Source organism: Macaca thibetana, chromosome 7, assembly GCF_024542745.1.
Source record: "Macaca thibetana thibetana isolate TM-01 chromosome 7, ASM2454274v1, whole genome shotgun sequence".
Taxonomy (NCBI): Eukaryota; Metazoa; Chordata; class Mammalia; order Primates; family Cercopithecidae; genus Macaca; species Macaca thibetana.
In genome coordinates, this window is record NC_065584.1 from 96158618 (window position 1) to 96173820 (window position 15203).

The window sequence follows — 15203 nt, forward strand, 5'->3', positions numbered from 1 at the left end:
CTAGGGAGGCGGAGGCAGGAGAATTGCTTGAACCTGGGAGGCAGAGGTTGCGGTGAGGCAAGATCGCGGCACTGTACTCCAGCCTGGGCCACAGAGCGAGACTCCACCTAATAAAATAATAATAAAAATAACCTAAAGTATAACTTCAGAATTGAAAAATTGAATCATGCACAGTATTTGACCTTTTATATGTTGCTTTCATAGAAAAATGAAGTGATTTTTGGCCACTTAAAAAAAAAAATTCACTTCCATTCAGAAAAAGCTTCCAAAAATAGAAGTTAGTACTTCAGTCATAAAAAATTTTGAATAAAACTTTCCAACTGATTATGACCATAATTTAGAGGAGGTTATTTTTTCCACAAAAGAGTCCAATTTTGGAGAATGTTTAAGTTAACTGAGGTATCTTCAAAGGTTCAAACCTTCCTAAAATGATAATGGGTAAAGAAGAAGTACATACTGCCATGCTGATGTTTATTTTTATATGTGATGTATCTTTATCACACAACCTTGTTGATATCCCAACTGTGTATATAAAAAAAATTATAAGTGTGGACACTAGAACTTTGCAAGTGGTGGAAAATTATCACTTGTCTTGATGCAATTAATGAATAATTAGTGCATCACAGCCAACACCAAGTACATTTCTGCCTCATATTTCTTCATTTTGGAGGAATATCTTATTAGTTGCAATATTTGCTCCATCAAAATTTGCATTCATATTATCATTGTAAAGTTAAATAATTCTCGATAATAAATGTTTAAATTTATAGTGGCATTTCTGATATTAGAAATTACAGTATTTGTAGAGTTAACTTGCAAAGGTTTATTTTGTTTTCATATATTAGGTTAAAAAATGAAAATAATTTCACAAAGTTCTCTGATACTGTGCTTGCATCCTTTAGCAGGAAGATTAACAGCTACCTGGTCATTTTTCATATATGTACAATGAAATCTTGAAATGGAAAATGATATAAATTAATGCAGAAGAAATAGTCATTTGATCTAAATGAAAAGTCATGCTCCACAGAGAGAGATATCAACGCACATTTTTAGCTGTATGCATTAAAATAATGTTTTCAGAAACGATTTTCTTAGATACTTCCTCCTGAAGTAGCTGTTGAGGCCTCTTCGGCAGGTTTGTGACTTAGGTTTTTACATGTCAGTGACATGATCAAGTCAAGGCCCCAGGGTAGAGAAGAAATGTAAACATTTATCTACAACTGTTTGAGAAATGTACTATCTCTACATGATTATTCATTAAATATGTAATCTGTGTTTTTATTTACATATTGAAAAAGTAAAAAAGTGCACATTTACTCACTACAGTGAGTAAAATAGTATATTCTAAGAGTGTTCAGCCTACTTTTTATTCTCTTAGTAGGAAGGCTTAAATTATGCAAATATTTAACATACACCTACCCTATTTCTTATCTCCCTTACTAACCATTCTGAATAGGCAATTTGAAAGCTTCCTGAATCTTACAGGCCCTGTGGCAGTGGCCACAGCTTAATGGGCCCGTAGATATCACATGCTTTCTACCACTGCCAGAAGCAAGAAGGGATTAGCTCATGTGAGAGCACTTTGTTTTATTATGGACCATGCAAAAGCTTTCCTTTAAAGCTGGATGTTAGTCACTCAGCCCCTGAAAAGAGTCAGGAAAATAGAGATGGGTCATTCCTGGTTGTTACAGTTAACCTGGTGTTAGTCTTTGAGAACTCTGGTCACAGTGCATGCATCTCATGGGCTACTAGTAATGACCACAGAAACAGCTGAAAGCTTAAATTGAAAGCCTAAGCAACACATCCCACCTTGTTATAGTGGATATATTAAATACAATAGTTTAAAAATGAGGATAATTAGTAAATGAAAACTTTCTGGGAAAACAGGGATCTGTGGTGAACCTGAATTACTTTCCCTTAAATTATTTAGTAAAGAAAAGAACCAATTATTTCCAGAGTATCTTCTAGACAGGGAGAAAGAAGAACAACAACAAAAAAACACGTTTTTTCATGTGTTTCCACCCCTTCCTTAAAATGCCTGAACTAGGCATTTGCTACTCATGTGAGAGAGGGAAAATTTCCATCTGAGTTCAGGTATCTTTATGGTTAGCAGTAAATGTAGTTTTTGCTCTCTGAAAGGCTTTAAAAATGGCCTTTGGACAATGTGTGTTTATCAAGATATGGTAGATTCTATGCTACAAGAAGATTATATTTTTGTAGCTTGGATGCTTCATTAATATCTTCCATTACCCTCTTTTTGGCTATACCCTGCTGGAACTGGGGGATCAACAGATAAGACCAGGCTGTTTTATCTGATCCTGTGTTCTTAGCACCAACAATTGTGGTGGGTCCATCCTCAGTGCTGCTACAGTGCTTGTTTGATGGAGAAATAAATGGATGCAAGACAAAAATAGTTTATCAGGTTTATAGTAGTATTAAATAATTATTTACATCAACCCAAGAAATAAGCAAATGCTTGCAGTTTGAGAGAAGATTCTAGGCCTTATAAATATAGCAGAATGACTGAAAGGCCTAACTCAAGCTTGATGGCTTTTGTGAATCCTCTTCCTAAGGATGCCGGTCTATGCTGACTACTGTCTTTGTTCTCTCAATTTGCATTATACCTCTATCATTTTAATCATCCTAATAGCAAATGTTCTTTTCACTCTCTGTACTGCAAAATTTATCTCTTTTAAAATAAGATACTACTGATTTTATGGGTCTTTTCTCTTTATATCTAGCAATATACCAATGGACATATCACAGGATGTATTACATAGCCGTTAGTATTAGTATTTCTATGTATAGGAAACTGAAGTCCAGGGAAGTTAAATGATGTTATATACAGCAGACCATGGAGTCAGAGAACAGGGTTCAACTCTGGTCCTGTCATGTCATCTACTAGCCTGGTGATCATGGCAAATTCTTTACCCTTTCTGAATTTCAAGTTCAGTATCTGGAAAATGTAGATCATTGTCATTACTCTGATTGGAGTGTGGAGAAAATTAAATATTGTCACATATGTAAATTACCTAGTATATTCCAGGTGCTTCATAAACACAAGTTACTTCCCTTCAAGAAGGCAAAGCTACAAAAGAAGGAACAACCTTTTGTCTAGTTTAAAGAATACTGGGATTAATTTAAGTTTCAAAGAAAATGATCTTCCAGGACAAGTCTACTCATGTTGCCCTGAGTTGTATGAAAGATCATCTGCAGTTCCATCTGCATCATGCTGGCTTTATTTACACGTTTCAGATTGAACCACGGAATGTGGTGATAACACAGTTTAGCAAACACAACATTACATCTGCTGTTGCTACCAAACTGCCTAGGAAGAGTAACAGTGATTCATTCAGAAAGACAGAACTGCTGTCACATGTGCTTCTGTTTTCCCTTAACATATAAGGCTTCCAATTTACAGAGGGAAATGTGTAATAAAAATAGTGAAGGCCACTGGTGTGATTAAATAAATGAACAAGATTATTATGGCTAAATACATAGTTTTAGATTCCTACATTTGAAAAAGAGGAGTATCACTTCTCATTACAAATGTGAAAAAATGTGGAAGCATAAGTAAAATGCACATGCTTTAGGGGTCTACTTTGTGAGCAAGTCTGCATGACCAAATAATGAAGAGATGAAAGCATGGATTTTTTCAAATTTCATAAGGTTTCCTTGTTGTTGTTGTTTTTTTAACACACAATAAAGAGTGGCATTCATTGTGAGAAAAATAACAAACTAACTTGGTAACTTAAAAATATGCATCATATGAAGACGAATACAAGCCCACCATTTTTCATTATTCATTTATAAAACGTTAAAAGGATTGAGTATTTTTGCTAACTTCTGTAAGCAGTTGAACTGAGAACAAATAATGTGTCTGTGTTGTAACACAATTGTTCTTTTTTAAAAAAGAAAAAACATTTTAAAAATCAGAGGGCAAATCTTTCCTTCCTTAAGGCCTTATTGACGTTGTGTCTCCAATGAGTATAGCACTGTAGGTGCAATAAACTAGCTTCGAGCCTCTGGCAGAGAATTAACACCATCAAAATGAATTTACAACTAAGAATTAATTATATAATCAGGGTGTTACTTTAAATCTCTCCTACATGTTCTGATTTAGAAAACTTCTCATTTCTCTATTAATTCCCCAAGCAAAACTAGAGACAGAGTCCTGAAAATTGACCATGTCAGAAAAAATCCTTTTGACATTTTTAAAAACTGAGTAGTAGTTGTCACAGGATGAACAGAATTCTCAGAAGAGATTAACGCAAAAATTTTTATCTCAAAATCCCCCCAGTAATTTCAATCATCTAGACTAAAGATGCAAAAATATACCTTTAGACTTTAAGCAAGAATATGTTTGGTCTGTTTCATCCCACTGAATATTAAAAGGCTATAATTTGAAAACTTAGAAAATTATAAACATTAGAAATAGATTGAGTGGCGTTTAGCATGAAAAAAAGCTTAGCATCTGTCATAACAAAGAACAAGCAGCAATATTTCTGATACATGAAATTAAAAATTATTCTTTGGGAATCCCAGCAATGCACCAGGAACTGTCATTAAGAATTTCTTCCCATGAGGCACTTTTGTGGGCATGCAGGGACGCGGATGTGGACTCGAGTGCGCGCGCGCGCACACACACACACACACACACACACACGACAGTTAACTCCACAGCTCATGCTATCAAAATGGAGTGGGGAGATCTGTACTCTTTCTGGAGTGTACTTCTTTCTCAAGTAGTTCTTTTGCTTTGGGAAATGAATATAAAACAGTATTTGGATTTTGAATCAATATCATTTCTAAGTGGTTTTATATTGCTCTATCTGTTCATTACATAAAGCACTTACACACTGTACTGGTATTTACCAACACTTTTTTTTGTATGTGTGGCCTGCAACATGGATCTCATCTAGTATCAAATAATAGGGTTGAAAAGGTAAAAGGAATAAACAATCAGCTCAATAGGAAGATACTCATAAAATACAACTGAAAAATTGGCAACAGATTAGGGAAAAAAATATTTGGAACCTAGACCCTTGAAAGATTGATTTCATTAAAAGTCACTCTGCACTAAGTGACAGAACGCCATGCCACCACAAGGTAAACAGGGCTAATGGTTTTCTATAACTGTAACTATTGTAGATAAATATACCAGGAGCGGCAGTTGCTGGTTTAGCTGTGTGAATCCTTTAGTTTTCTCCCAGGTACAGTAAAGGAGTGGGTATAAGATAATATATTTATGTGATTCGGCAATGGAACAAGTTAAGTAATTATTATTACTTTAAGATTCAGCTCAAACATCACCTCCTTTTAGCAGTCCTGCCTCACCTAGCATTTCTCCTCTCTTTCCCAACATAGCATTTACAACAACATTACAAACCTTGATGAAGGCAGTAATCTTAGGGCATTGGGGTTATTTACTATGAACACCTTTGTTATGGTTGTAATTTTTGTATTCATAGAGACTCTGGTACAAAGACATCAATAAATGTTGGCAAAATAATGCAGAAAAATGAACCAATAAATTAATGACAGGTTTCCTTCACAACAATGGAGCATGGTCAAAAATAAGATTTAGACCAGAAGAGATGGGTTTGAGTGTTGCCACTATCCTGGCTGAGAAATCTGATATGCTACTGAAATTCTCTTAGCCTTGGTTTGTTCATTTGTAGACAAGAGAATATACTATGAAACTTAATATTTTGTTTTGAGTACTGACAGAGCTACTGCATATAAAAGCAGTCTGCAAATTGTAAACACTCTAAAATATTAATATTTTTATAAATCTAATTGCTTAAATAATTCTTACTTGAAATGGCCTTGTTTTATTATTCTTGTTTTATTTAATATTTTATTCCAGTGATTATTTTTCCCTTGAAGAAAAAAGTGGTATTCCCCCCTTTCTATATCAATTATCTCATAAACTCATTGGATAATTGGGTGAGTCACAGTAAAACGGATGAGGGATTTATTTATTTTGAGATGGAGTCTCACTGTCACCAGGCTGGAGTGCAGTGGCGCGATCTCGGCTCACTGCAACCTCTGCCTCCTGGTTCAAGCAATTCTCCTGCCTCAGCCTCCTGAGTAGCTGGGACTATAGGTGTGTGCCACCATGCCCAGACAATTTTTGTATTTTTAGTAGAGATGCGGTTTCACCATGTTGACCAGGATGGTCTCAATTGGATTTATTTTTAAATACAAAAGACATAGCTACTATTTTCAGAAAACCAATCACTTGTGGATAATCAGGATGCAATGTCCAATGTCTTCTACCTCCTCATGATGTGACAATTCTAAGTAATGGGAAAGAAATATCTAGATGCAATACAGGTTTAGTATCCTTTATCCAAAATGCTTGGAACCGGAAGTGTTCTGGATTTTGGATTGTTTTGGGATTTGGGAATATATGCATCATGCTGGTAGATCATCCCTAATTTAAAAATCAGAAATCCAAAATGTTCCAGTGATCATTTCCTTTGATAATTAGAGTTTAAAAGTTTCAAATTTGGCGGCATTTTGGATTTCAAGTATTTATAATAGGGATACTCAATCTATATAAACTACGAAAAAATCAGAGCCTCTGACGATATTTGGTCAGACAATTGCACATTCGCTAAGAGAAGGATAGGTAATTCATCCGAGTCTAGCATATCACATTTCATAATATTTGAGAATAACATACTATAATCCTTAGAAATCAGAAAGATCTACTTGTACTAGGAATATTAGTGAGCTTGATAATAAGAAGGATGCTCTGAATAATGTTCAAAAAGGCCAGATTGATAATATTTCTGGATGACTTCTAAAGGTTATGAGGTCAAAACATTTTTAAGAATGAGAGTTTGATTTTTAAAAAGAGTATCTGAGCAAGTAGATTTGCCAAAGGACTACAGGAAATTGGGAAGGCAACCCCCTCTCATCCAAAACATGCATAAACTGATAATTAAGAATTGGCTGGAATCCACTTCACTATAAAAGGTTTGAAAGATAGTATGATAAAAATGTTAGCAATTAAGTCACTTCATCACTAAAAACCATATTAAATCAAATTAAAAGGACTTAAATTAGAATGCCCATACACTTTATTCCCCTGAAAATCATCCATAACCAGGTCTTTTACAATATGCCCTGTATATAAATTGTATATCCCTGAAGGTGAGTGTGTGCACGTGTAACTATTGTTAACCATTCAAAGATACTCTCTGGCTTTTTATTTTCTTAAAAATACAACACTTTATCATTGTAAGTATCACTGCTCATGTCATAGTTTTAAAAATTACTAATCTAACCAATTTACTATGTTTTAGACATTCTGAAGAAAGCACAAACAGGCCTGGCATGGTGGCTTATGCCTGTAATCACAGAACTTTGGGAGGCCGTGGTAGGCGGATCACACGAGGCCAGGAGTTTCAGACCAGCCTGGCCAACGTGGTAAAACCCTATCTCTAATGCAAATCTTAGCCCAGTGTGGTGGCACATGCCTGTAGTCCCAGCTACTCCAGAGGCTGAGGCACTAGAATCACTTGATCGTGGGAGGCAGAGGTTGCATTGAGCCGAAATGGCACCACTGCACTCCTGCCTGGGCGACAGAGCGAGACTCTGTCTCAAAAAAAAAAAAAAAAAAACAAACAAAAGCACAAATGAATTATAGACAAAACTACTCTTGTTGTTAGATTGTAAGAAGACCTCCATGAACAAGAGTTTTCTCTGATTAGGATATTATAGATTATCTCCTTTCTCTCTCTGGCACAAGGAAACAGGGAACGAGGCACGGTGGACTTAACCACATCATCCAAAGGACTCTACAGGTTAATTCACAGTGAGAACTCCTTCTAGATACATGCCATGTGCTTCTCTCACTAAGAAGGCCCTGTCTGGGCAATGAGGAAGGGACTGGCTAATCAATTTAGAGGACGGAAAATCATTTTAAACACTGAAATTGATAGTTTAAACTGTACTTAAATTTTAATGACAAACTAATTTGTGAAAATAGAATATAGATACAATATCCATTTGCATCCTTCCATTATAATATGCTCCTCAATCAATCAACAAAAATGGATGTTTCTTATTTCCTTAAAGGAAAATGTCCATATCTGTTTTTCATCTACAACTGATATAAAAGGGTCATATTGTTTTTCATAAACACTGTCAGGCAATTGTGACTTCATTGATGATCCTAAAAGGACAGATCATTCAAGTTCTATTTCTGACAACCTAGTTATGAACAAACCAACCCACAATGCAAGCCTTAGAGCACTGTTTCTTTTTGATAGCATTAAGCAGGGCTTTTTTTCTTTTATTACATGCCCTTATGATTCCTTCTTCCTGATGTTAATAGAAAATGCTGAAATATTCTATGTAAGTGATTGTTGGGCTGGAAAAAGAAAGAAACTCTAATGCAAGTATTTATACCTTCTGTAATGAAAACAAGATATTATTGTCTTGCATGACCTTTCCTAAGTATGGGATACAGCATTTTACACAATAGTTTCTTGGTTCATGCTTCAATTACTGACCTTTACTGTGTAGAAAATTAATGCAATTTTCATTGTAATCCATCCGTACAAATAAGGTCCACATGGAAGGATTCCACATATGGAATCTAATACAAATAGGAAATGTCAACTGATTGCTGTTGGCTGAACTTAGCTATTATCTGTTTGTTCTGGAGTCCCTAGAAAACTAGACTTGTAACAAGCAATTTCTTACATGAGCCATCAGGTATTAGAAAGGAGGGATTTCCTCTCTTCAAAGTTTAGCTTGTACATTTCATCTCCTAAAAGGCAAAAACCTAGTTACCTGAAAGTTCTATGTTACCACTGAAAGTCCACAAAAGAAAAGGCAAAACTGTGAAGTCTAATCTGGTTTCTAATACAAGTTACTACCACGAACTTTTCATAATGCTAAGGAACAAGGGGTTACAGTGATGTCATTTTACAATAATCCCTGTTCCAGACAATAAAAGAATGACAGACCCCAGACAGTGTCCTGGTCTGTGCATGAGAGACAGGCAGAACATGGCAAAGCATTCATCTCCCGAGGAAGTTGTGCCAACAGGCCCCGGCACGCTTTTATCTTCCACAGTCGTCCGTGATGGTATTTGGTGGGAAGGAGCACTGGCAATTAAAGAGTGTCACCTTCAAGATGGATGGTTTGGGTAGAAAGGAGTTTCTCTCCTCTTCTGGTTTTGAACAAAATGGCTGTGTGTTTATAATTTGTAAACAGTTCATCTCTCACTGAGTGTGTTACAGTTCCCAGAAGCATGGTCTGTCATGTCTAACACACAACAGAAGCCAGAAGGGCTCAGTGGATGAGACCTTTCTTCCAGCTCACTATGATGGGGAGTCACCCAGTGACTGTATGTCCTGGTCTATGACAAGCACATCTCAGTGGTAGAAGCTGATCTACACAGAGAAGAAACCAAGTGCTGTAATACATATGTGGAGGTGCACTCAAAAAGTCTGAAAGTTGAAGATCCCTTTAGTTTACCAATCCCTTACAGAAGGAAGAATGAAAAGAGATGGACAAGGATGGAAAAATTTGCCCGTCTTTCCTAACAATAGAAGGGTTGTGTTAAGCAGGAGAGACATAAACAGAAGTCAAAATATCATTTTAGATTTATTCCTCTAGAAGATTTCATAGAAATATAAAATTGGGAAAGCAAAACCACCATGGTTATACTTGTCTATTAAAAAGTGCTATTAAAATACTATAATAAAAACATGTTAAGAATAAATTTTCCCTGGGGGGACTGAGGAAAACCCTAGTGCCAGTGCCCTCAACGTGGGACAGGTGGGCTCAACTGGTATGGGTTGGGCCATGCTGAGATGAATGCAACAGCTCCCAGGCTTATCCCTGTGGATGCTGCCGTTCCAACTCCTTGTTCAGTCATCCTTGCCCAGAAAGGTTTAAAGCACAGACCAAAGGGCTGTCTCTCCAGACCTTTAGGTAGCTCTTGAGGTACATATCAGTGGCAGACTAGACCTTGACAACCACTGGTCTTGACTATGACCTGATTTTGTTGCTTGGCAGTCACTGAATACCATGTTTCCATTCATCTTCTTGTTGGATACTCTCCTTTATTAGATGGGCCAAAGACACATGGTCACAGTTATTCCTAAAGGGTAGAGGACATCCTCTTCTACTGGTGGTTCATTTAAACAGGCTTGGCCAAACAGGAAGAAATCTTCCTTTCATCCAGGCCTGGTTTATAAATATTTAGATTTTTGCCTAATGTGATGTTGTAATATAATAAGAAATGTATGTTTGTTCTTTGTCCCTGGTTCCTGGCACAAAGCTCCTAAAATTCCTGGAGTTTCCTAAGTGATAAGAGAGATATGAACATCTTTGCTATAATACTTGGTTTTGTCCTCACTTGCTAAAATAGCTCGAGCTAGAAAGGTGAGAGGAGCATCTTTTGCTATTCATAACAAGCCCCTTTCAACCACACCTGGATTTCTGTTAATGAGGTGACTTTTGGAAAGCCTCTAATGATGGGGGAGCTGGTGGCTAGGGGAACCAAACATGTGATTAGAAGGTTAGAACTTTCAGTCCTCCCCAGCTCTGGCCTGCAGGGAAGGAAGAGGGGGCCAGAGATTGACGTGAACACCAATGCCCAAAGATTCAGCCAATTATGCCTATGTAATGAAGCCTCCATAGAAACAAAAATACCATATTCTGGAAGCTTCTGGGTTGGTGAACACAAGGAGGTGCTCTAGGGTGTGCCCAGAGAGGGTGTGGAGGTTTCACACCCATTCCCCCATCCATTGCCCTGTGCATTTCTTCCAATTGGCTGTTCCTGAGTTGTGTCCTTTGTAATAATCAGTAAATATAAGTAAATATTTCCTTAAATTTTGTGAGTCATTCTAGAAATTCATTGAATCCAAGAAAGGGGTTGTGGGAACCCCCACCTGATAGCTGGCCAGTCTGAAGAACAGGAGGCCTGATAACATGAAGAACATGTTATCACCTCATACAGGTTTAAAATAATTTCATTAATACTTCTGTTTTTTTGGTAAAACATCCCATTATAAACCTTATTAACTTAGCTTTCCTTTGACAATATTCAATGATTTAATCATTCAGTAACTGCTAACATGAAGATATCAAGAAGAAACTTGCGTCTGTGCAACCCCTTTTCTGAAAAAGGTCATTTTTCCTTTAAAAGTATTATAGTTGATTTTATTATTTTGCTATTAATGATCCTCTTAACACAACAAATAAGATTTACTTTGTAATCCACTCCATTTGCTTCAAATGGGCAAAACCATCTGGTCCACTCAATTAATTTTAAGGCTCTTTGTATCATAGAGCCAGTGTCTTTGAATACATTTCTATTCAATGGGCATTTACCCGGGATACTTACTCTCAAGGTTTCCCCTTTTGCCCTTTTCTCTCCACAAGCCTCCTACATGTTACCATCCCTCGCCCCAGATACCCACAGGTTAAGGAGACTGGAAGTCCATTAAGCTAGTAGCATTTCATTTGGCATTTCACTTGTTTCATTTTATTCCAGAAGGTTTGTCTGAAAGCGTAATGACAACAAAAGCAGCAGATTTGAGAGATTCTCCCAGGAGAAGGAAAAGGACAGATGTACACAGACATATAGCTGAAAACACTGCCAGGAACAGCTGGGAAAATGACAGGCACGGAAGTGGGTGACCACCCCACAGAGTGCAGACATGAGCCGAAAGAAACAGCAATTTCACTTGATTTACTTTTGACTTCCTAGGCTACCTTTTATCTCTGAAGGGGAAGGCTAATCTTGGCTTGCATCCAATAAAAGGCCTCCTATAGTTATGCTTTTTATAACATTTCAATTATTCCTTCTATTTTACCCTTTTCAACGTCACTTTAAAAAATCTTAAAAATGGATATCCTTTTAAAAAGTTACAATAATATTACTATACTGGTAACTCTATAATACAAAAAGTGGGGGGAGAGAGATTCGACCTGGAGGAATGCTATCTGTTGACAACACTAGTGTATTTTTGTGTTCTTTCTTGAACATACGCACCTTGTCATCTTCATCCTCCTCGTCATCTATGTCTGTGCTCTCCTGAAAGGAAATCCCACAACGTGTTTATAAAAACATCAACTGAAATTAACAAATGCAAATTAGACACATTTTAAAGCTTGCCTACAGACTTTAAGCATTCATATTTTTGAAATGCATTATAACCTCTTAAAAAATAACTCTTTTAAAGTTCAGGGACACTGTGGCAGGACTCTAAATAATAAGCATAATCTACATACAACTGTTGACTATAAATAAACTATTAGGCCAGTGCCCTTTGAAGGCAGCCAGCTTTAAAAATGCATTGCTGAGTTGTACTTTCTGTAAACAGTGTTGTTCTTATTCTGACAAATGAACCAACTGCTACGTTAAGGCTGAGAATACCATACTCCACTAGTGCTAGGCTCATTGTTATTATAATGACTGCTGTCTCCCTTTGGGGCCATTACTGAAACATTAGGCAGTATAGAATGCATTAGTCTGAATATAATCAATCTTAAAAATAAGTTACAGGTTTCACTGTGGCATTATTATTTTGCTCTGGGTTTAGGGTTAGAAGGGGCAGGTGAGGGAAGGAAACTCAAGGCTAAGAGCTGGACTAAAGGGTGCCTGGCTTTAGCTCAGGTGCCACAGCACCAGCTGTACTGCTAATGGGCTTGTTTAATGTAAAAATCTTGGCTATTTAATGGCCAGAGTTTGATCATAGCACCACAATGTTTAAAAACTAATATCTGTTGGTACATAATAAAATAGGGTCAGTAGTTTGGAAAGAAAGCTCAGTATTAGACAACAGGTTCTATTTTCAGCTTGAACACTTGCATTTCTGCTTAACCTTGCAAAGGTCAGGCATGCTGTTCAGATGTCATTGTTCCAATAGTAAAGAGAATTGACAATATCATGCTCTTAAAAAGGACTAACTCTGAAGTATCCAGAAAATACTCTGCTACATTCCATAAAACCACGGAGCAATCATCAAGAAATTTCTTCAGGGCCAGTATAGCCCTACCTTCTAGAATTCTCACAAGATGCAGTCAGCAGTTTGTATGGTACTCATGGGTCATCTGGGGAACTAACCTATTCACAATTGGCAGCAAACATGTCTCATGAAAGCCAGTGGATAAACAGGAAGGTAATGAAAACAGGCTATGGGAGGGAAAAAACGCCATATTTAGGAGAAGTCTTTAGCTTGGGACAGGGTTTCAATAGTTTTTGCTTTGTGACTTTAAGCAAATCACTTTATCATATGCACTGTAGTTTCATAAGACATAAAATGAAAATAGTTCTTGCCTCTTTCATAGTTGTGTTATAGAACTAAATTAGGTAATTATTTTCAATGTTTGATAAATAAAGGCTTTATACATACATACACACTTATGTGCACATAGGTATATTAATATGCACATGTATGCTAGTATATGTACATGCTCACACATACCTGCACACATATGCACATACTCTAAACACATATACACAGTGGGCACATAAAACCTGCATAAGCATTGTAAAAATATTTGTTGACAACACAGATATTAGAGATGTTTCTTTGCAAAAATTTCCATTATCTATAACTCTGTGAAACCTAGTCCTTAAATGGATCTATTAAAGTCATTCATTTATTAGCTGGTTCTATTTTCTCACTGATATGTGTTCATGCCTATTGCATTAAATAATTAAAACATTAAAAATCAAACAGAATAGAATTTTGAAATTGCCTCAAAGTAAATTTTGAAATTTTCCTCTTGCCACAGTACTCATTTTTCCCACTTTCCTTCCTTCCTAAGTGAAACCAGAAACCTCCCTTAAGTCCATTATGAGGACATAAGGAAAAATAAACAAAAACAGTCAGGATTTGATTGACTCTTGGGAAACCAAATGTGAAGTTGATCTATCTAGAAAGGAAATTAATCAAGGTTCTTGAATCTGGAATGCCTAGATTACATCATTAAAGAAAAAAAAAAAGCCTACAAATACAAGTTCCTGGCCACCTAGAGCAGAAAAAGATCTTATAGGGTGCAGTGAGGGGGCCAGGGGCAGGAGAGTCAGAATGGAAGTGGGATGAGTAGATGCGGAGTGATGTCTTTGAGAAAGGGTCTTGCTTTCTTCAACAAGACAGGAAGTTTGGGAATTTCCAGACAAATGTGGGCACCTGCAAATAGATGGGTCTAAGCCTACCCGCTCTCTGATTGCCCTGGGAGTTGACAAGCCTCTGGGAATCTCCTGAGCCTTCAAGCCAGAGAGAACACTGCATAAGATACCTTCATGGAAAGGCCAGAGTTAGCCCTGCAGAGCTCTCTGCATGCCCAGCAACGGCCCACAGAGGCAGCAAAGGTCTCGTTGGTGATTGAGGAGATTGTTCACAGGAACTCTACAGAGAATCACATGAGCACACAGACATATGCTACCAGCATGGAAATAATAACCATGAACCAGAGGCTCCCCTCAAGCAGGCCAAGACTCAGGAACATAAGATGCCACAGAAAGAAGACTCCAGATTACACATGATAGAAGACCTCCACTGCAAAATGAGTGCATCTGTAGGACTGCCTCACATCTCAAACGAAATGGACTTGGGCCATGATTTGGTGGTGGTGGTAGTTTGTTGTTGTTAACACATTTCTCGCAGTCAAATGTCAGAACTCCAAATGCTTGCTTACCTGGCTGTCCTGGATGCTGCTGACCTTGCCTTTCACAGGTCTGATGAAATTGTAGACAAACATCAGCAACAATGCCAAAGGGATCATATATAGCTCAAAATTCCAGACAGTGATCAAAAATACCTGATTGAAAGACAAATAAGAACATATGACTGCTTGATAAAACACTAGGGGAGCAATCAAATTCCTACACATTGACATAAGGAGATTCAATTGGGCTATCTCTAGTCACTTTCAGAAACATTTTCAAACAGGTACACACACACAAACACACACACACACAATGATCAACTCAGTTTTAGAACTGGTAGTATAGAAAGAGCTAGTTAGTCACGCTCTGGAATAGACAGATACAGTAGCTTCATACCTGAAAAGCCCATGGATTTTAGTGTGCCAGAATTTATGGAAAGTAGTATGGAAAAAGTCCAAGGTCACAAAGAGGCAGGCCACAGGCCAAATTTGGCCAAAAGTGAGGTTTATTTGAACAGGAGAAAGCCATTACTTTTTCAATTGGCTGCCAA

General features: G+C 37.1%; 1 protein-coding gene across 3 annotated transcripts in view; it reads right to left on the reverse strand.

Annotated features, from left to right (window-relative positions):
• Positions 1-15203, reverse strand: part of MCTP2 (multiple C2 and transmembrane domain containing 2) — a 259899-nt gene that overhangs the window by 28943 nt on the left and 215753 nt on the right. For all 3 annotated transcript variants that reach the window (XM_050799764.1, XM_050799767.1, XM_050799766.1), the window contains 2 exons: positions 14683-14805; positions 12029-12070 (listed from right to left, as the gene is read on the reverse strand). In XM_050799764.1, the coding sequence (XP_050655721.1) occupies positions 12029-12070; positions 14683-14805 (165 nt within the window). The remainder of the gene's footprint in view (positions 1-12028; positions 12071-14682; positions 14806-15203) is intronic.